Source organism: Balaenoptera physalus (assembly GCF_965194825.1).
Source record: "Balaenoptera physalus genome assembly, chromosome: 5".
Classification (NCBI taxonomy): Eukaryota; Metazoa; Chordata; class Mammalia; order Artiodactyla; family Balaenopteridae; genus Balaenoptera; species Balaenoptera physalus.
The window spans coordinates 149,483,337-149,505,293 of NC_138884.1; the positions used below are offsets into that span (position 1 = coordinate 149,483,337).

Here is a 21,957-nt window from a genome sequence, read left to right on the forward strand (position 1 = left end):
CGAGGCTCAGAGAGGTTTAAGGGACTTGGCCAAGATCTTGTGGCCAGACTAGAATCCAGGGTGGCTTTGGGGGAGGGACCCAGTGACAGAAGCCCCCAGAACTACCCCTGGTCCTGGCACACACCAGACCGTCTCAGTGCAGGGGAGCCAAGACTTCTGGGATGCTGGTCGCAATGCTGGGCTAGGCCCAGCCCTCTAGCACCTGATAACCCCAGAAGTCATCTGTCCCCAGGCCCCACAGACCCAGAACCTGCCGGAAGGGAGCTGTCTGAACCTGCCACCGCCTGGGGTCTGAGGAGCGGCAGTGTCCGGCTGGGGGAGGATTCCAGCCCTGACCCTCACTCCCAGCCTCCTGCCCCGAATGCTGGGCCTGGGGACGCTGATGGTAGCAGGAATCCACCCCAGTGACCGACGACGGGGCAAGAGAGGAGGCAGGGCCAGGGCCAGGTCATCCTGGAGGTGTGAGGGGCGTTCTGGAGGAAGAAGGGCCTCACACACCTCCTCACCTTGGGTAGCGGCGGGGGTGCTTCCTGATGCCGCGCGGAGAGCCACGGGCGTGTCCCCAAATCAGTGTGTGTGGTGGCCAGGTGGGCGGGCGGGGTGGGATACGGGGTCCGAAGAAGGGGAGCCCAGGCCCACTCAGCATGGGGGAGGCTAGGAAGTAGTCTCCCAGAGGTTTCTTTCCCTTGGGCCTCCTCAGAGGGATACCTGGCAGGCTCCCGGGGGTGGGAGCAAGCCAGCCTTTCCCAAGCTTCCCACCAGACTCCTTCCCCCAGTGCCCGGAGCTGGGCACTGCCGTTCTCAATTGAGGGCCAGGGAAGCTGAGGCTGGGGTGGGCAGGTGGAGGAACCGCCGGGAGCAGACCCCGCCTTCCACCCGAATCCCTAAGTCCCTTCTGGATTCAGGCCCCACCCTCTCTCCCAGAGCCCCTGGCTGGGAGCTCGGGAGAGCTGGGCTTCCCCAGAGGGCAGTGAGGGAGAACAGTCCGGGAGGATGGGGCAGTAAGGGTAATGCGGGCTGGTCCAGGAGGGATGCACTGCAGGGGGGCCCCTAGGGGCCTGGGTGCACGAGAGGCGATTCAGGGCTGAGGGCAGGAGCGGCCCAGGCCCTGTCTTCGGCTCTCAAGGAAGGTAAGGGTGGGGTCCTGGGCTCCCAGAGGGAGGAGGCCTGAGACGCCCGTCTCCTCCCTCCCCGGCATGGCCTTTGCCGGTTCCCACTCGGAAGGTCCCCGCACAGGAGAAGGGGCAGTAAGAGCTGGGTAGGCGAAGAGGCAGCAGGCCCAGCCTGGGCTCCGAGAAGGCTTCCTGGAGGAGGTGATTTGGAGACCTGCCCTATGGAACAGGTCCTAGGGGCGGCACCTCGCGCTGTCCTCAGGCCTGGACCAGCCAGCGCCGACCCAGGGCCGCCAGCGGCGCCCACGCCGCCCCTCCCACCTGGGGGCAGGGGCTCACTGAGGCTCGCGTGTGGAGACTTGACGGGTCCCGGGCAAGGCCATCCCCCCATATATCCTCCCCCCTCCCAGCACTCCAACCCGCGGTTCATCGTCCTCCGGAATCTCCCCGGGGAGCTCTGGACTCGCTCACAGCTGCGCGTCGGGCCGGAGCGAGGTCCAGCTCGAGGACACGCCCGCTGCTCCCGAGGCCTCTCTCCTCCCCCCATCCGCCGTCCGGCCCACGTGGCGCCGCAGGGCTCCCCTCGGCCTGGGACCCCGACGCTTCACTCACGTCGTCGGCCTCGCCCACTTCTCCCCGCACTCCTCGAGGCGCGGTGGTGCCCACATTCACAGGCAGTGTGGACCCCGCGGGCACCGAGAAGTGGCCCGTCCCGGGTGTGGCAGGGGGAGGGGTCCCCCAAAAGGCCTAGATGTAGTCGGAGGCAAGGTGGGGACCACGCCCCTCCCCTGCAGTCACACCTCGGCACCAGCACCTGTGCTGTCCGCTGTGGCACAAAGCTCACGTCATGCCCCGCGACAGGAAGGACGGTGGGCGTCCAGCAGGTGCACTCACACTGGCATAAGTGCAGGCTTTAAGACTGGGGCCAGCCCCCCCTCACATAAGTAGGGATGGAGTGACCTTGCAAACACCAAGTGGTGAGCCAGGTGTCCTGCCACCCACACCCCACAGCCCAGAATGCACCCAGCCCTCCCCAGAGCCGGGCGCCCTCCGTTACCCACACAGCCCTGAGCAGCCCTCCAGACTAAGCTGGAGGGGCACAGCACCCAGCCCTTGATAGGGCTCTGCCCTGGCCCTGGGGTGATTGTGGAGCAGGGGCAGAAAAGGCCAGGGTTAACGTCGAGGTTTTTGTTTTTGTTATTTTTATTTATTTTTAAAATTTATTTATTTCATTTATTTATTTTTGGCTGCGTTGGGTCTTCGTTGCTGCACGCGGGCTTTCTCTAGTTGCGGCGAGTGGGGGCTACTCTTCGTTGCGGTGTGCGGGCTTCTCATTGCTGTGGCTTCTCTTGTTGCAGAGCACGGGCTCTAGGCACGCGGGCTTCAGTAGTTGTGGCACGTGGGCTCAGTAATTGTGGCACGCGGGCTCAGTACTTGTGGCCCGCGGGCTCTAGAGCCCAGGCTCAGTAGCTGTGGCACATGGGCTTTGTTGCTCCACGACATGTGGGCTCTTCCCGGACCAGAGCTGGATCCCGTGTCCCCTGCATTGGCAGGCGGATTCTTAACCACTGCGCCACCAGGGAAGCCCTGGTTTTGTTTTTGGTTTTTTTTTTGGCCTCGCGCGGCATGCGGGATCTTCATTCCCCAACCAGGGATTGAACCAGGGCCCTCTGCAGTGAAAGCGCAGAGTCCTAACCCCTGGACCGCTAGGGAATTCCCTTGAGGTGTTGTTTTAATGTCCACGCAGAGCTGTCTAATGCCAGTTTCCAAGTTCCTCACTGGGTCCTGACACCCTAGGGGGGCACACATTCCTAACCCCATTTCTCAGATCAGGTTGTGCTGGTCCAGGAGGTGATTTGGTCTCCACGCTCCTGTGTCACCAGCCCTGGGTCACGTGTATGACAGCACTGATCTCCATTCTGCTGGGACTGCTGGGAGACCCTGGTGAGTCCCTAAACCTCAGGATTCCCAGCTTCTTGTCTGTAAATTGAGGATGCGGAAACCCATATAGAGCAGTCAATAGGTCCTAGGACTGAAAGTGCTTGATTTTTAGTTTTCGTTCTGTTTTGTTGGCAGCAGCAGTGGGGGTGGGGTGTGGTGGGTGGGTACAGTCACTTATACCCCACACTCTCCAGCCTGAAGGTCCCCTCCGAAGGAGCCCCCAGGCCATCAATCTCAACAACCTGTGAGAGGGAACATCAAGGGGGACTGAGGCCAATACGGGGCTGCCCCCAGGCTGCCAGTCCTGCTCCTATGGGCCAGCTTAGGGTCAGGGGTCACCAGGGCCATCGGCCAGCCAGCCAGCCAGGAGCTTGATGAGGAGCTCTCTCCCCTCCCAGGAAGGGCAATTCTCTTCCCTAGAAAGCGCTTCCGTGGCCAGAGGGGACAAGTGCTAGCCTCTTGGAATGTCCCCACCCTTTGGGCCAGACGTGAGCACAAAGTCCTCCACTCATGGGAGCCCTTCTGGACTGTGGTGGCAGATCTCTGTCCCCTTCTCTTCTCAGACCCTTCCTTCCACTGGGCAGCTCTGAGGGATCCCTCCTGCTCTGGGCCTCAGTTTCCCCACTGAGATCCTCAAGGAGGCCTGGCTCTTAGGCTCAGACCATCTACGCCCCTTCTCCAAGCCCCAGCCTTTCCTGGGGTCGCGCTATGTCTGGCGGGGAGGGTTGTAGTTTTGCAGCCCCACGGGAGACCCCGAGCTTCCGCGAAGCCAGTGTGGCAGCAGGCCCGGGGTGACAGGTTCCTGCGTAGAGGGTGCAGACCCGGCGGACCGACGAGGCTGTCCGTGACGCTCCCAGCGCCCTAACGGGCCCTCGCACAGGGCCCGGCAGCGGGTTGTACCACCGCGCTCCGCTTCCTCTCGGCAACTAGTCCGGCCGCGGAGCCCTCATTGGCCGTGCGCCCCGCAGCCGGCCATTGGTCCGCCGTACCTACTTTACATAGACCGCTCTGGGCCAATCGGCGCGCGTCGCCTACTTAACATGCACGCCGGCCGCCAGTCAGCGAGCGCGGGGGCCGGGCCACCACGTGCTGTTGCTAAGCTTGCGCTTCTAAATTGTTACTACCGCGGCGGGCCTATCGGAACCGAGCTTCGCATCTGTCAACATTCTCGGCCCGGCCCGAGGCGTTCGGCCGGCTCCCATTGGCCCCGGCCCAGCCGAGCGCCCGCCCCCGAAGCCGGAGTGCCGGCTTCCATTGGCTGCACCGGCCGTCGCTCGCCCTTATGTGTCAATTTGAGAGCCTGAGGCGGAGGGTGGCGGCCGAGCGCACAGGGAGTCCGCGGGAGTCGGGGAAGTGGGGCCGCCGGGCGCGCGGGGCGGGCGGCGAGCGGAGCCGGCCGGAGCGGGCCGGACAGCGGCCGCCGCCGTCCCGGAGCGCGCGCGTGCGCGCGGTCGGGCTGGTGGGCGGGAGGATGGAGCTGAACTCCCTGCTGATCCTGCTGGAGGCGGCCGAGTACCTGGAGCGCAGGGACCGAGGTAGCGCCCGCGCCCCTTTGTGCGCCGGGCCGCGGGCGGGCGGGCGGCGGCGGGGCCGGGGCCGGGGCGGGGGCCCGCTGACCGCGCCGTCTGTCCGCAGAGGCCGAGCACGGCTACGCCTCGGTGCTGCCCTTCGACGGCGACTTCGCCAGGAAGAAAACAAAGGCGGCCGGCCTGGTGCGCAAGGCCCCGAACAACAGGTACCGCCCCCCGCGCGGCTTCCCCCGCCCCGCTTCGACACCAGGGGCTTACGCCCCCGGAGCGCCCTCCCCAGCCCAGGCCCCAGCCCGTAGCCCGGCTACCGCCGCGCGCCCCGGCGGCCAGCCTGGAGGAGGAGGCGCGTCCGGGCCGCGGCAGCCCCGCCCGGCCGGCCCCGCCCGCACCGTCGCCATCTTCCCGCGGGCCGCGCCTCCTCGGCCTCTCGCGTAAACAGTGCCACGCGTACAGCGCCCGCCGCCCGGGGTCTCCTCCCGCAGCAGCTCCCCGCCCCCAAGTTGTTCTGGACTTTAACGGGCAGGAAAAGTGTTGTCAGGGGCGCTGGCCGGTGTCCCGTGGGTCTGGGGAAACTGAGGCTCGGCGCAGAGCAGCATGGAGCTGCCCGCCCTGACCTCTGCTCGCCGCGGGCGGGTGGCCTGCATCTCTCCGACTGTCTCCAAGGGCCGAGCCCCGCTACTGGGCTGAGTCCTCCCGCACTCAGGGGTTTGCACGAAGAAGGCAAGAAGGAGCGTGGAGGCCTTGCCCTGGGCCCCCACCCCTCGCATAGTGGTGCCCACCGCTCGTACCCAGCCTCCTGACACAAGTGAAACTCCAGCGACCAGTGTAGGGGCACTCTTCTTTGGGTCAGAAGACCTTTTCTAAGGGACCGGAAGAGGCTGCAGGCTGCTCTGCAGCAGTCTCTCCTGGTGCCAGTAATCCTCCCCTTCCTCTGGCCTTGTACCCAGGCTGTGGAATCCCGAAAGCCGGCGTGCACAACCCTGGGTGGGAGAGAGGACCCTCAGCTAGGGCTCCCATGGGATTCCACTCCCCTGGCTGCCGTGGGGACCACAGCACACCTGGCACTGCACAGGGGCCCACTTTGGCCCTGGACCATGTCACCAGGCTGGGAGCTGTACTTCCAGGGGCTTTGGGGCCCCTTGGCAGAGGGTGTGGCTCATTCCTGTGGCCTACTTGTTCTTGGGAAACAGAAAGGCTGGCACAAGAACCCATCTCCTGTGACGTCCTGGCGCCCTGGGCCTGGCAAGGAATTGGTTTAGTCTCCATCTGCTCTGGCTGGACATGCCTCTGAGTCCCAGCCCTTGGTGCCCTGCTGGGGACAGTTTGGGAAAGGACATGCATGGGTGGGGGGACACCATTGCCTCAGGCGTCCTTAGTGAGCGAGCTGGGCCCCTGCTGTTGGTTCTCACTTGTTGATCCCAAGTGCCCTGCCACCCGTGGAAAACTTTGGGCTGTGACCTTTTGCTTCCGTGGTATAGGGTACCCAAAGCTGATAACCAGGATCACAGGTAAGGTTCTCACACATGTGCTAGTTAATAGTCACCCCACTGCCTGGAGGAAATGTTATTTTTATCTCTACTTTAGGGCTGAGGCACAGGGAGATTGAACTACTTGCTAGGGCCACCCTCCCATCTCTAGGGCTCCTGTTCTGAGGTGGGATCCCGGCCTCCTACATTCTGCTGGGATGGAGACCTTGAGGGCACCGCGGAGGGACCGAGAGGGTCTCCCGAGCCAGGGTGCACCTCCCTGCTGCTCCTCTGGGTGGAGCCCCGCTCCCCCAGCGCTTCAGGCACCCCACGGCTCACTGGCGGCCCCGCGCGGCTGTCCTGGCCCAGCGGGGCCTCAGCCAGCCCAGCCCAGGGTCCAGGGCGGTGCAGGGTCCAGAGGATGCAGAGCCCTGACTTGGCAGGGCAGCTCCACACCTCCAAGGCTCTGTGTCCCCCTGAGGTGAGGGGAAGGAATGGGCACAGCGAGGAGCAGGATGAGGCGTGAGTCATGGGGCAGAAGGGCAACGTGTGTTGGAGGAGACGGCAGCCTCCACGGTTGCCGGGGCTTCAGCAAGGGCTTTCGGGGGCAGTGGTTCAGCAGGAGGCGGCTGGAGCCAGCCTGCCAGGGATCAGATCCTGCAGGGAAGTGGGCAGAAGGGTGCCTACTTCGAGGGGTTGAAGGCATGAGTGAATGGTGAAGCTGGGAACCCACTTAGCACGGCCCTGGCCAGGGAGTCCCTCCCCTCCCCAGGCCCCTGTGCTCCTGGGACCTGAGTGACCATCTCCCCACAAGGCTCTACGAGTGTCTGGACCAGGGGAGGCCTTCAGGAGGGCTCTGGCCCCTCTACGTCCCCCGGCTGCCCGAGCAGCGCCCCGTCTGTCCAGGATGGGGTCCAGCCAGCCGTGAGGGGCAAGCTGGCAGGCTTCTCTGCACTGAGGGACGCTCGCTGCTTCTCACATCCCTGACAAGTGAGCAGACCCACAGATCCACAGCGCCGGGCTGCGGTTCAGGCCAGCGAGGAGCCTGACGGCCGTGCCCCCTCCTGGCCCCAGCCAGCCCTGGCAGAGGTTCGGAGGCTCCTTGCCCAGCCCATGTGACCAACAAGGCCCTCGAGGCCCTGGAACCTGGGTCTGGAGGTTCTGAGGCTACACAGGGCAACCCGGGAGCCAGCTGCCCTGGTGGGAGGAGGGGCGGCCTTGGGCCCCACTTGGCTGTGGCGGGACCATGAACCCTGGCAGGTGCGCAGGCAGGCAGGATGGGCAAGCCCGAGGGGTAGGGATGGGAGACACCTACTCCTGAGCTCCTGGAGCAGGAGAGAGTGAGGGCAGGTAGGCAGGGGCGGCAGAGTGTCTGGGAAGGAGTGAGGGGTAGGGGTCGCAGGGCCTGGTCTGGGTGTGTTCCACGGGGGCCTGGGTCCTCTGCTCCCGTGTGAGGCCGCCTGGGAAGCCTCAGAGCCCTGGCTGGCCCCCAGGGTTCCTGCCTGGACGAGGAGGGTGACCTGGAAGCGGGAGCTGGGCTGCACTGCCTCCCTGTCACCGTGCTCCTGCTCTCTGTGGTACGCAGGCTCTGTGCTCTTGTCTGAAGGCGGGCAGGGCTTGGGCAGCAGATGGGGCCGCCGCCCCCAGAGAGGCCAGTCCTGCCAGGCCCTGGCCCCTCAGGGAAGCAGAGGGGCCAGCCTCGGTCTCCCCACTGGCCCAGAAGCATCCCTGTCCCAGAGCCCCCCTTTTGGGCTGATCCCTCATGGGCCGGGACCACTCTGTTGCCAGGTGTCCCCGTTGGCATGGTGGGCTATGATCATGCAGGTGTATGAGCCGGGTGGGGTGGGGATGGTTCTCTGGCTGGTGATACTGGGCCAGGACGCCCGTGTCCTGAAGTCCTGGCCTCTGTGGTCACCTGCCCGTGGCCTTCTGTGCCAGCCCAGGTGGCTCCCAGGACACCGCTAGCCTCGGGGAGTGGGGAGCCGAGAAGGCAGGTGGCTCAGTGCCCAGGCAGCCTTGGAAGCACTGGGTGGCCCAGCCCCAGGACCGGCCCACCCCTTCTGAAAGGGAACTGGACCCTCCTGCCAGCCGGGCACCCCTGGACACGGCTGCACCTCTGTGTCTCTCTTGTTCGTCATTGGGTGTGAGGTCCTCCAGCTTTTGGTCAGTAGCTACTCACCTGCCCCAGCCCTGCCTGTCCTGAGCCATCCTGGGGCCCAGACCGTCCCCACACTGTCTGCAGGTCCCTGGGCCCCTGAGTAGGGCCCTCATCCTGTGCTCTGGTGGTGCTCTGGTGGTGGGCAGCGAAGTGAGCTCTGTCTTTGTGTCTCTCTAAACAGGTCTTCACACAATGAACTAGAAAAGCACAGGTAAGTGATCTCCTGTTCCCCACGCTCCGCCACGTGAGCCGCCTGATACATCCCCCCCACCCTTCTGCTGCGGGCATGCTGTGGCCACAGCCCCCAGCCCCTCTCCCTGCCTCTGTGTCCTGGCTGTGGCTCAGCATGCTGCCGGGCTGTGCCCTCGTCTTGGGAAGGGGCCTTCTTGACGGAAGAGGCCAGGCTCTGCTCTCAGGCACTCCCATGCTAGCAGGCAGGGGTGGGGGGCCAGGCCCTGCTCCTGGGAGCTCAGCCTGGGGTCCGGAGCCAGGTGGGGGTCAGTGACTTGGGGCAGGGCCCCTTGTGCTGTGTGTCATTCAGGGCCGGCTCCCTGGAAGAGGAGCTCCGTCTGTTTTGGGGGGTCTGAGCCCTTTTGGGAGCAGGTCCTTAGCTCTTAGGATGCTGGCCTGCCACCGGGAAGGTTCAGCCCTCTTGGTCTGGGACCCCTTGTGCCCTGGGGCCTGCCTTCCAAGGAGTTCCCAGTAGAGTCTTGTCCACGGGCAGTGGGATGGGCAGCCAGTCGCTGGCCACGTGGGCCTGCTGGGAAGCTGTGGCCCAGGGCAGGATCCAGGGGAGTCCACTTCGTGCCCACCCATGGGCAGGATCCAGGGGAGTCCACTTCGTGCCCGCCCATGGACCACAGGAATGGGTCCATTCTGGTCCTCCTCTGGGGAGTTGGGGGGCTTGCATGAGAAGCCAGAGAGACAGCATGGCTGCCCGAAGGGCCTCTGCCCTCCAGCCCCGGTCAGCCCCAGGGCCCTGTGCTCTTGACTGCCATCCCCTCTCCCTGGCTGGCTCAGCCTGCTACTCGAGCTCCAGGCCTCCCTCTGCAGTGGGGACGAGGTGCGGTGGACAGGTGTCCTCATGGCCGATCGCAGCCGGGCTGGTGGGAGCTGTGTGTGCGTACAGGGGCCCCAAAGGCAGGAGCCCTGAAGCCAGGCCCAGGGGTGACTCCCAGAGGGATGCTGTCGGTAGCTTTCTCCTGACCTTTGCTCCCATCTCCGGAATGGGCCAGTTCTTTCCTCCTTTCTTGGCTTGGGATGGGGTGGGGAATGGGGGTCTGCACACAAGATGAACTCTCCCAGGCTGCCCTGGAGCTCGGCCAGCCCTGTGTCCCCACCCCCCATGTATGCACCCACGGCAGCGCCAGCTGCTTCTCCCCTGGGATCAGGGCCTCTGCTGGGCGGGCGCTGAGCGGGGCCAGGACGCTCTGTTCTCTGGAGGAGTCACACTTCCTGGACTGTTGCTGTGCATTTGGGGGGTTCCTGAGGGACCACGGAGGTGGAGCAGGTGCAGGCGCCCAGAGAGCCAGGCCGGCCCTGGGGTTGCTCCCTGGCTGGAGGAGACGGCCAGCCTTGACTGGGGCCCGGAGCCGGGGCAGGCACGTGGGGCTGTTCTGGGGACGGCTTCCCACGGTGGCACCCGGAGAACAGCCCCTGAGCACAGACGGGGCCGGGGCGGGGGGGGACGTGGGGGGAGGGTGGGTGGCTAGGGCATGGCAGCCTGCGGAGGAGGACGAGGGCTGGCCTTTGACCCCCGCAACTGCCCCTTGACCCTGGTCTTGGCCTCAGCCTCCTCCTCCCAGAGCCTGCCCTTAGGCTGGGCCTCGTGGGGCCCTTTTGAGACCCAGAGGCAGGGCGGGTGGGCAGCCTGGGGTCTCTCTGTACTCCCCCCAGCCCAGTGCAGGGGCCTCTGTTCCTGGCTGGCCCGTAAGCAGGTGTGGTCCGCCCTGAGGAGCCCACAGACCTGGGGCTTGGGACCCTGTTGGGGCCCTCGGTCACGGCTGTACTTGTGGCCGCCTGATGCTGATGCCGGCTGCCCCTGGCTGCTGGCCACAGGAAGGGCCGTGTGCCGTCCCAAGGAAGGAAGGAAGCACCTGGCTGGGTCACCCGGCCGGCCCCCGGGGAGGTTGGCCCTGGATGTCGCCTTCCCCGGGAGGCATGCCATGTTGGGCCTGCGGGACTTCCCCTTGCCGGTGCTCGGAGCCAGTGGCCCACCCTAGGCCCACCCTAGCCTGCCCTGTTCCTCCTCCCCTCCCTCCCCTTCCCCTCAGAGACAGCAGCTCCAGCTGGTCTGCTCAGGCCAGTGCTTGGCTCCTGACCCCGGGGACCGGGGTTTGTGATGGCCACGTGTTCCTTGGCAGGATGCTCCCGCCCAGGCCCAGCTCCAGGCTTTCGCTTTTGTGGGGGGGGGGGGGCCCTCAGCATCCCCCTGGCGGGGCAGGACCCATCACAGAGGCCAGCCCAGGGCCCTCAGTGGAGCCGCCCGCCTCTCCCCAGCATGGAGATGGTTATTCGGGTCCTGGGCGGATCCTTCCGAGGGAGGAGGGAGGCCTGCTGTGCAGCTGCCCCGTCTGCCTGATGCAGCCACACGAGACCTCCCAACAGCTAGGAAATACAGGGGGACGGGCAGCACCGGGCTACCTCGCTCCCCGTCCCACCCACTGAGGAACCACGGGTGGGTGTCCTTGTCGCCTCTTCCCGAAGCCAGGCTTGGGGAGGTTCAGAGCGTGGCTTTGCCCGGCGGCTGGGGGATCTGGTGTGGGAGCTCTGGGTCCTCTTCTGAGGGGCAGGGGGCTCTCGGTGAGAAGCTGGGTAGGCCTGCGTCAGGGCTGGGCTGGGGCCAGCCGCATGGGCAGGAGCTGCCATTCACAGCGATGCAGGTCTGCACAGGGTTCCTTCAGGAAGCAGCGGGTTTTCAAAGCTCCCAGGAATGCTGGGCACAGCCGAGGGGCACTGGCGTGGGGCTTGGGCACCGTAGCTGCTTCAGAGGAGGGCCGAGCAAGATCCCAGTGTAGCCCAGGTCCTTGGCACCCCCTCCAGCTCCAGGGAGGTGGTGGCGATGCCCACTCCCCACAGGGGTGGGACCCTGGGGCTCAGATGGGTGGGGGCCTGCCCGGGGCCCCACCGGAGCTGGTTCCCAGCCCTGCAGCCCCGCTGGACGCTCTCCGGGAGTTGGCTTGGCGTGTCGTCCGGTGTTGAACATGGCACGGCTGCAGCCGGCGGCCTCTCTTTGTCTCTTGAGAAGCCTCTACTTTATGATTACTAAAGCGGTCTGTTCATGGACGTGCGAGGACCCGCCTGTGCCCCACCCCAGAGACGGCATCCTAGGCAGCGGGGAGGCCAAGCCTGCATCCTCCTCCTCCTCCTCCTCCTCCACATGGGTACTGAGGGATAAGAACAGAACCTCGTTACCTGCTATTTCCTAACTTGACCCTTCCCCTGACACCCCGCGGGCCCTGTCCGCCTGTGTCCATGCATCCTCCTCGTCCCCTAGGCCGGGTGCCCGCACGGGACATGCAGCTGTACCGCAGGGTTCTGAGTGATGGCTCTCCAGTAAACACAGACGGTGCTGCAGTCTGCTGGGTCTGGTGCTGGGGGGTAGATTTGTGGGGCCGCAATCCTAGACCTAGAAATGCCGGTTGAGGGCTTGAATCGCCTTGGTGGCCCTTCAGAACTGCCATCCCACCGGGGAAGCCGGAACTGCCTGCTGGCCAGCTCGACAGCTAGTTGCACCTTTTCATTTCAGCCCAAATTACCATCTCCTCGGTAAGCTTTCCTTTTCTAGATCGCTGCCAGATGGAGTTGGTTTTGTGTTAGGTTAGCTGTTTGTGTTCTGCAACTTGCCTGTCTGTGTCCTTTGCCTGTTTTCACGTTAAGATACTCCTCTTTTTAGTTTTGGTGTGTATGAACTCAAAATGGCATGAATACTAATGGTTTGTCTTTTATGTGTATTGCAGATGTTTTTCTGCTGTTATTTGTCTTTTACCTGTGTTTTTTCTTTCATGTACAAATATGTCCTTTTCTGATTGTAAAAGTAATATGTGGGTTTTTTAGCATAGAAAATCTGGAAAATACAAAAAACGCACAAAGCCAAAGAAATAAACGTTGCCAACCACGTCACGCGGAGACGCATGCTTCCTGCTCTTCATTGTGTCTCGTGGAGTCTCTCGTGTGCATCTGTTGCTTTATTTTTTGACCCTATCTTGGGTTAGTTGTCACATAGGTGGTTTTGTATTCTGATATTTTCACTTCTGTTCGTGATGTGAAAATGTGGAATATACTGAAATGATGATATGCTTGCCTCTGGGTGGTAGAATTTGGGGGGTACTTTTCATTTATTTTTTTCTTTTGATTTGCATCTTCCAATTTTCCACAAAGATCACGTACTGTGTATGTACTCAAATGGTAGATTGTAAGAATTGCCGTTTGCCATGATGAGTGGACAAGGGACCTCCGCTTGTGAACTTGGTGCAGGTGGTGGGTCCGGGGTCTCTGATTGTGAGCTGTGCTTGAGCACATAGCACCATTCGCTGGGGGGGCTTTGTGCCCCCTGCCCCACAGTCCCAGCACCTTGGAGGTGGGGAGGCTGAGGCTGCCGGACCCTGGGGGCCACGCGGCAGTGAGCCCCCTGGTGTGCCCCCTTCCGCAGCCCTGTGTGAGCGTGGGGCAGGGCTCCTCTCTGAAGATCTTCCAGCCTTGAGGTGGACCCTGGGGCCTGCTCGGAACGCAGATCCCTGGTGTCCAGGCTTCAGACCCCTGCTCTGCGTGGCCTGGTGTCCGAGTGCAGCCTCAGTCTCGTGTTCTAGAAGTTCTTTCTAAGGTCAAACTCAGGTTCACCAGGAGAACTCTAGGCCCCGGGTGCCAGAGGCTGGGGTGCCGGGTGGGGAGGAGCTTCGTCAGCAGGAGGGTGCCGTGTGGACATGGGTGACAGACGTAGGGCCCTCCTCCCGTCGGGTGGGGCTGTTATCGCTGCTCCGCAGATGGGCTCCTGCCCTGCACTGAGCTGCCCACTCCCTCCCTGCGCTTCAGGGGCCCTCTCTGTCCTAGGGACATGGCCATTGCTGCCCGATTTCCTTCCAGAGTCTAAGGGAGACTGGATTTGCCAGGGCTTTGGATCATGGGGGATGACAGGTGGGGCCGCCAGGGTTGGCGCCCTCGGGGGAAGGAGCACGCCAGCAGTGGTGATGGGGGGCAGTGGGTCGTCAGAGCCTCGGGGAAGCCTGTCATGTGCCCTTGCGGTCCTCTCCTAAGAGCTTCGCCTAAGCAGGGCATCTTTGTTTGGAAACCACCTGGGTAGCCTGCAGGGGCTCCGGTGGGTCACGTGCCATCAGCGTGCTTTGGGGGTGAACCTTGGCCGCCCCGTGCCCCCGCCCCACCGTGGCCTCTGCCACCCACCCTCCCCAGACCAGATGAGCCAGGGAAGAAGGGCACATCCAGGTCACAGCTCCTCGCCCTGTAGGTGACCAAACGCTGTTGAGTTTAACGGTTCCAGTTCCGTGGGAAAACTGCATTCATCTTCATGGATGGGGGGACAAAACCTAGAACAAAGCAGTTTCCAAAGGGGTCCCAGACTCGGGTGGGAGGGGCTCGTCCTCGGCCTTCCCTGACTTGGACAGACTCATGTTTCTGTGGTGACGACAGTGACCAGAGAGCACCGTGCACTTGGCGAGGTGGGGGACGGAAGGCTTGTCTGGGGCGTCCCGGATCTCCGCCCAGGAGAGCATGACCAGTGCCCTGTGCCTCTCCCCCTCCAAGTTTCCCCCCACCGCCTTCTGGACCCCACTGGGGAGGGTGGGGACAACAGGGTGAGCTGGGGCTCTGAGAGCCTGGCTGTAGCACTCGGAGGCTCTGGGGGCCATGATGGGCTGGCTGGCCACACGGGCCCAGTCACAGGCCCCGCCCTTTTACTGGGGCTTCTGGAGGGCCGTGGGTGCCAGGCTGCTCCCGGGGGCTGGGAGGGGAGCCCAGGGAGGGACCCTCAGCAGGTCGGTGCCGGCTTCCGGCTGGCCGCCCCCTGCCCACCCCCCCGCCCCCAAAGCTCTCGGGCTGCTCTGCTGCACTGTCACCTTGCCGGGCTGTGCCGCCCCCGCCTGACCGTTCTGTCTCTGGTTCTTTCAGACGAGCCAAGCTCCGGCTCTACCTGGAGCAGCTCAAGCAGCTGGTGCCCCTGGGCCCTGACAGCACCCGCCACACCACGCTGAGCCTCCTGAAGCGTGCCAAGATGCACATCAAGGTGAGCAGGGCCGCGCCGCCATCCCGGCGGTCCCCGTGCACCCTGGGGAGTGGCCAGAGGGCCTGAGGGTGGGGTGGGGAGCCCGCCCAGCAGGTGCACAGCGGGGCCAGGGTGGGGGGCACTCTGGTGGGTGAGGGGCGCGGGAGCCGCTGAGGGTTGAGGGAGCGGCAGGCACAGGCTGGGTTTTGTTGGGTGGGGGTGGGAGGCGGGGATGGGCTGCACATTGTCCCCCCGGACCCTGGGGTGTGAAGTGGCAGCAGCTGGAAGGAAGGCTGGGGGAGGGTGGGATGGGGCTCCTTCCATGCCGATGCCATCGTTGGAGGCTGGTGGGAAGCAGGCGGCCCCGATGTGTAGGGAGTTTCTGGGGCGGGGGTAGGGGTTGGTCTCCAGGGCCTGGCGGTGGGGTGTGGGCTGAGTGAGACGCTACCTCGGGCTGGCCCCCTAAGTCTTAAGACGGAGACCTACTGGCTTGGGGGTCTAGGGACACTTGGGCCAAACAGGGAGGGTCTCAGTCCTCCCGCCCGGCCCCCCCCGAGCCTGCGCAGGTGTGCGCTCCCCCAGGCAGGGCGGCAGGAGCACTGAGGGGGCACGGCCGGTGCCCTGGGCCCCTCACGGAGAGGCCGCGGCTCAGTGCCTGGGAAGGTGTGGAGCAGTCGGGCGGGCAGGGCGGCCAGATTGTGCAGGGAAGAGCCCCTGTGGGCAGGGCTGTTGTCTGGGACGGGTGCCAGGCCACGGCTGGGCGGCGCTGTCCCAGGGCTTCAGGCCCACACATGACTCCGTTTGGCCAAGCTGGCTGGTGGCCGTAGGCCTTCTGGAGCTGGTCAGCAGACGCAGAGCACGGGGCTGGGGGTGGCACCTACATAAACTCCCGGTGGGCGCGAGGAGGGGGTGCATCAGGCCTTTGGGGCCCAGGCCGAGTGGGGGATGGGAACCTGCCCTGGTCCTTGTGCCCTGGCGCGTCCCGGTGGCGGGGGGTGCCCCGCCGCGGGCTCACAGCTCCTGTGCCCCCAGAAACTGGAGGAGCAGGACCGCCGGGCGCTGAGCATCAAGGAGCAGCTGCAGCGGGAGCACCGCTTCCTGAAGCGGCGCCTGGAGCAGCTGTCGGTGCAGAGCCTGGAGCGCGTGAGAACGGACAGCACAGGCTCCGCCGTCTCCACCGACGACTCGGAGCAAGGTGGGGACGTGCGGGCCGCCTGCAGGGGCTTTGGGCATGGGCGTCGTGCGGCCCTGGGTGGGAAGCTGGGAGGGTGGGGCCGGCCTCGGGGAGGCCTGGGGGAGGATGGGTCGAAAGTCCCCGGCATGTCAGAGGCATGTCAGGGCCCCTGTGTGAGGTGGCAGAGGGGACGGGATGAGGAAGGTGAGGCGTGGAGGCCAGGTGACCTACCCACGTGAGGGCCAGAGCTAGGCTCGGGCCCGGCAGCGTGCCTCGGGAGGCCTGGCTGGCACTGGCACGGCCTCTGACCCCACCCCGTCTGTTCTCCGCAGAAGTGGACGTAGAGGGCATGGAGTTTGGCACCGGCGAGCTGGACAGTGTTGGCAGCGGCAGTGACGTGGACGACCACTACAGCCTGCGTGGCGGCTGCAGCCATGGCAGCTACGGGCCCCCCTGCAGGCGGCCTGGCCGCCCCGGCCTCTCGTAGGCCCTGCCCTCTGCTCCTCGGCCCGCCTGCCCGCCCAGCCGAGCGTGTCAACCCTCCGGTCCTTGAAGTCTCTCCACGGGCCCACTGCTGTGCCATTCTGGAAGCTCCGGCTGCCGCCTGGGCTGCCCGCCTCCGCCCGCCTGCCGGTCAGGGCCTGCCGCGCCGCCGCTCCTCCCACCCAGGCAGGGACCCCTACGGGGAGGCGGGGCCCAGCTCCCACGTCCCGGAGCCCCGCATAGCCGCCCACGGTCTGTTCTCAGATTCCTAATCATTCCAGAAGTATTAAATATCATTGCTGCAAACCTCGGCGGGCGCCGTGTGAGGGGCTTAATGACCACCACGGGGAGCTCAGACCCCAACCCCGGATCCCAGGAGAAAGGAGTGGACCGAGGAAGGAAGGAAGGCGTGGCTCTCCGTCCATCCGTCCATCTACCTGTCGGTCCACGTAGGCTCCTGAGGCGTGGACAGAGGGATCCATGAAGGGCGGGACTCGGTGAGCGCCCTGGGGCAGGCGGGCGGACGGGGGCCTTGGCACCCCCGAGTGTCAGGAGCCAGGGCTGGGCTTCTGGGGGGTGCCAGGCTACCCCACTCCGCTCTGGGCGGCTTCTGCTCTGTCGTTAGACCCCTCAGATGTACACACGCATGCACCTAGGCACACACGCCTGCCTGCACACACGTGCACACATGCAGACACACGTGGTCACTGGACCCAGAGGTCCTTGTGAGCCAGAGGGCACATGTCCTGGGGCCTTCAAGGGTCAGTTGGGCAAATGGTGGCCCGCGGCCTGTGCCTGGCTCCTCCTCCCCCCCCCCCCCCCCCCCCCCCCCCCCCGGCTTCCCTGCCCCATCTGGCCAGGGAAGGGACTTCTCCTCCCAGCAGGGGCTGAGGAGTGCTGGGGGCTACAAGTTGTAAACCACTGGGTCCTCAGAGGGCTTGCTCGTCTCCCTTTAAAAGACAAAACAAAAAGTTGCTGCACTGCCCAGCAGCCCAGAACGAGGCTCCCGGGAGAGAAGCTTTTCCCAAAAAACCAAGGAGAAACATTTTTAAAAAGAGAAAGAGGCCGTGATGTCGGTGTGTGTCGCCTATTTCCTGTACGAGATTTTTCTACTCTATTTTCCTAGCCGTTATCGCGTCCTTGTTTGCTGAGGGGTGGGAGCGACCCAGCATCTCAGGGACTCGTCTGTCTGTCACCGTTGTCCACGCGTGCCTTGTGTCCCGTGTCTGGCTCCACCCGACCGCCACCACCAGCATCTCCCGCGTGGCTCACGGGATGCCCCCAGGTGCCCTCCTGGCCGCCGCCTCATGGGGCGCCCCTCCCGGCAGCCAGGCTTTCTGGGAGTGCGGCTGCCAGGCCAGGTCAGGTCGCGGCTGTGCAGCAGCAGGGCGGCGCTCTGTCACCTGGTGGGAGGGGCTGTGACCCATGCAGCCTGGTCTCCTTGGGGCCGGGGGTGGGGGTGTGGGTGCGGCTGCTACCAGAGAAATAGGTTCCTCCCTGCACCTAGCTTGAAGCCTGCCTCCTCCCGACCTGAGCAAGGGCTCCGGGTGTCAGGCTTCGGCAGCTGCTGAGGACAGCTGTTCACCCTGGGCGACTGGCCCGGGCATTAGGAGGCTTCTCCTGGCCTTTTGTCCCTGAGTCTTTGTCCCCGGGGACCACACAGCAGCGTTCAGGTGGAGGGCTGTTGGGCTGACTCACAGCAGCGTCGGCCACCCTGTCTGGTGCATTGCAGACGATTTCCAGATCGCAGGGGGAAGATTTGTGTTTATCTTTGTCACGCTGACGGACACCCCAGGTGGGTGGCCTGCTGAAGCAGAAAGGGATCTCTGGAAACAACTCTGGCACAGAACCTGCCCTCCATGGGCCGGGGATGGCGGTGGAGAGCAGGCTTGTCGGGGGGCGGTGCACGCGGCCAGGGAGACCATCTGAACGTTTTGCCGGTGGTTGCAAGGCAAAGCGTTGTGTTGGCACCTCCTTCCAGCGCCCCCGGGGTCCCCTGGGGTCCAGCGTGCCCGGAAGGGGCTTCTGCCGTCTGCCGGAGCACGCCCACTGAGCGCTCCTTGCGAGGACCCCACACCATCTGAGCAGGGCAGTAACACCCACGTTTAAGAGCCTTCTTCAGGAGCTATAACTCCAGGTCCCCGGGATGGTCCGTGTTCTGAATTCTTAAAGCATCCGCTCTCCAGCCAGCCCCAACACGTGGGGGAGGTTCTGCTCCCCTCTCTGGCTGGCAGAATCCTACCCAGGTGACTAGCTGTGGCCCTCAGCCGACCTTCCGGGCAGCTCAGCCCATGGCTTTTCAGGCCTCGGTTCCCATGTGGACTGGGGAGTTGGCCTCACTGGCCATCCAGAGGTGCTGGGGTCCCAGATGCCACTCCTCGCCACCAGCAGACACCAGTGAGGGTCTGGTGCTAGAGCTACTCACATACCCACACCCCCCCCTCCCCCGGCCATCGGCACAGCCCCTGCTGCTGGCCAGGGGGACCCAGAGAGTTGTTAAGAGCAAACCTGAGTGTTGTGGGGTTCGTAGAGAGCCAGCGGGACCAGAACAGGGCCCAGGGCATCCTGTGCCCTCTCTGCGTGTGCCCTCCCACACCCACCTGGACCTCGATGGCCAAGAGCTTGGAAGCCCAGGCTCAGGTTTGGGTCCACGCCCTCACTGTGAGGCGGCCCTCATGCCTCAGTGCAGGCCCAGCCGGTTGGGGCGGCTGCAGGAAGGCTCCCCCCCGCCCCCCGCCCCGTGGGCCCTGCCTCTGCCCGGGCAGAGCGGGTCTCAGAAGCACGGCGCCCAAGCTTTCTCGGGCGGATGGAGCCATGAGCTCAACTACGGCCCCGAGGGCCCCCGCCCCCATGTCTGCCACAGACAGTCCCCACCTGCTGGGTGGGACGGGCTCCCGCACTCTCCCACCCCGTCTCTCTGGGCCAGCTAACCGGGGCCCCGCCACTGCCCTGCACAAAGGACTCAGACCACACGCGGCCACGTCTTGGGCAGTAGGGCAGGTTCTGCGCCAGAGTCGGGGGCCGCCCAGGGGGCCTGGTGCTGGCCAGGTGGGCATGTTACAAGAGCCACGCTGGAGAGAGATGGGCCACCCACCCGCCCGTTCAGCCTGTTCACCGGGAGGGACTGTGCTGTACCGTTCTGTCTTTGTAACATAAATACAGATTTTTATACCTCACCTCTCTGGCTTCGTTCTTTCCAGGTTCTTTCCATTACCGTGTTGGGCTCCCCTCCCCTCGGCCTCCATAGGGAGCCTGAGCCCACTGGGCGCCTTGGTGGTCCTCAGCACCCTGCCCATAGCCTCAGCTTTCTGGGAGTCCCAGGAGACCACGGGCCTCCCCCTCCTACAAGTCGGCCACCAAGACGCCACCATCACAGCTGCCTCTCTGGACAGTCACCTGGAGATGGAGGTGGGGGTCAAGGTGGAAGCCCTGCCCCACCAGCCTTGGCCTGTTTGCCAAGCAGGAGCTCTTGCCAGCCTCAGACTTTGCCTCTGGGGCTGGGGCACTGCCCCATGAGGACAGCTAGGCCCTCAGGTGCTCCGTGCCAGCCAGGTGTCCTCTGCTGGTGCCCGCAGCCCACCCGCGTGTGCCTGTGCCCTTTCTGCACAGCGGCTGCTGGCTCTAAGGGCTGCAGCGCAAGGAAACCCTCCTTGGACCTGTCCTCAGTGTCCCCAGAATGTCCTGTTGTGCAGGATAGGGGTGTGAAGCAGTGTGGCCCCAGGGAGGGCAGCCCGGGGAGGAAGTGCCCACCCAGAGAGTCGGGTAGCCAGGACCGGGCTTTCCTGGGAACCAGGGCTGCTATGCTGGGCTCAGGCACAGCACACACAGGCGGCTCCACGAGACCTGCCAGCGGGTTTGGTGTGCATCCGTGGGAGAGGACCTAGAGGGACCCTGGGGCACCTGACTTCGTCCTCCCTCCCCCAGCAGGAAGCAGTATTCTGGCCTCTTGAACCTGTGTGAGTCCCCTGGGGGCACCTCTAGAAAAGAAGGGAATCCTACTGGGAATGCAGCTGGGGCCTTGAGCCGCCAGGACTTGGGTATGAATTTAAGTGGGAGTATTTGAATCTGAATATTACTATGACTTTAAATCACCATCACTTTTTATTGAGGGTGTCAGGGCTAAGCACTTGAGGTACTTAGCACCTAAGGTCCTCACCCTGGGCCTGTCTCACAGGTAGCTGAGTCTCAGGGAAGGTGCCTGCCTTCCTCAGGTCGCCCGCCGGAAGGTGGTGGCCCTGGGACCCGACCTAGCCCTCTGGGAAGCCCTTCCACAGCCCAGTGCCATCTCTGAGTGTCAGGCCTGGATTATAGCAAGCACCACCCACGCCCCAGGCGGGAGGACACCTGCCTCAGTCTCAACCCTCCCGCCCACGCTCTCCTTGGCAGCCAGAATGGCTTCTGGTGGTCCTGTTGCCCCCATCGCCTCCAGGATCAAACCCAGATGCCCTGCCCTCTCCCCACCCACTCCTGTGCCTTCAGCTCTGCCCAAGCCCACCCCAGCTCCCTCCCCCGTCCCTCCACACTCACCAACCCCTCGGCTCCCAGCTCCCAGCTCCCAACTCCTCTGGGAAGTGGGTCTTCCTATCACACTTTTGCTGGGGTTATGGCCGCCCAGATCGGTGCTGGGGTACGCCGACTACTCAGTGGCCGGGCCCTTTTCAGGCTGGTTCCTTCCCTCCTTTCCCAGCTCCTCGCCAGGCCAAGCCTCAGGGCACACTAGCCCCACAGAGATCTTTCCAGAATGTCAGTGGGATTATCCTCTTAGCCGTCTAGTTTGCGGTGGCTCTCAACCCCTCCTTCCTCATTGCCTGCCGCCTCCTCAGCCTGTCCTGGTGCTCCTTAGGAGACGCCAACCCCCTCCAGGTGCCTCGCTGCTGCCCCACCCCCATCTCCCCCACCCCCACCGGGTCATCTCGGTCACCTCCTCACCCCCAGCCACTCAGGAGTTTGAGGACTGAGTTTTCACCTTCGTCACGTGATCGTCAACGCGATGGAGGACAAGCGAGCTCTCCTCCCACCCTCCTGCAGCCCCACAGTGTAAGGTACACAAGTGGTGTTCTTCTGAAGGGGAAGGACCAGGAGGGAGAAAAGGAACAAGAGCCACTTCTTGCTCAGCTGCACACGGAGAGTCCATCCAGACTCTGGTTCTCCCTAGCCATCAGGCCCCAGGCGTCTGCCCTCCAGGCCGCTCTCCGCCCTACCCCCCCGCACCCCCCCACCCCCGCCAGTGCACAGGATGCTCCCAGCATCTGTCTCTTGCCACCGATGGTCACTTTTGTGACTGCAGAATCGAACTTCTAACACTGTGTGAGAGTGTCACTCCCCCACCTGAAGGATGGACTCCCACCACCACCTCTGAAAGCTATCCCCACATCTGAAAACAAAAGATCTTCAACATCAGACTGAAGTTTAACGTATCTGAAAAGAAATCATCCAAAACCTAAAATTCTTTTTAATATCAATAGGGGAAGAAAGATTTCCACAGGAAGGAAGGAAATAACAAACACACTTATGTTTTGTTCTGTTTAGCCCAACTGAGTCTCACGGGCTTTCTCAGGGAAGAATCATTACTGGTTCCCTTTACTTTTTGACTCCCTAGGTTCCCCACTAAAACCCCAAATGATTTTGATTGGAGGAAAGAAAGCTTGTCCTGGAAGTAAGTGTAACACGCTTGCTTTCTTAAATTCCAAATGCAACCTCAAGTAAAGAAGTGACCTAATAAGTCAAGTTCCCAAGGAAAACTTTCTGAGTCTGGGTAGTTAACTCTCTAGTATTTGTCATTTGTACCCTGGAGGCTAACACCGTTGTGATTTTTACTTTATATTTTTAGGGCTTTTTTTTTTTTTTTTGGCTCCACGAACATCTTTCAGGCAAATAACT

The 21,957-nt window shown here is 63.7% G+C and overlaps 1 protein-coding gene across 1 annotated transcript; it reads left to right on the forward strand.

Moving 5' to 3' along the window:
* Positions 1–4,366: 4,366 nt before the first annotated feature.
* Positions 4,367–19,253, forward strand: MXD4 (MAX dimerization protein 4). The gene is made up of 6 exons (XM_082462542.1): positions 4,367–4,588; positions 4,689–4,788; positions 8,388–8,417; positions 14,327–14,441; positions 15,453–15,615; positions 15,927–19,253. Exons 1-6 carry the CDS (start codon positions 4,525–4,527, stop codon positions 16,079–16,081), a joined length of 627 nt encoding a protein of 208 aa, XP_082318668.1. The 5' UTR covers positions 4,367–4,524; the 3' UTR covers positions 16,082–19,253.
* Positions 19,254–21,957: the final 2,704 nt, after the last annotated feature.

Bases quoted from the DNA above. Each gene is read 5' to 3' on its own strand.
- MXD4 (XM_082462542.1), top strand. From the start codon at position 4,525: ATGGAGCTGAACTCCCTGCTGATCCTGCTGGAGGCGGCCGAGTACCTG. The intron at 4,589-4,688 runs GTAGCGCCCGCG...GTCTGTCCGCAG, and splicing joins CCTGGAGCGCAGGGACCGAG to AGGCCGAGCACGGCTACGCC. The intron at 8,418-14,326 runs GTAAGTGATCTC...TGGTTCTTTCAG, and splicing joins AATGAACTAGAAAAGCACAG to ACGAGCCAAGCTCCGGCTCT.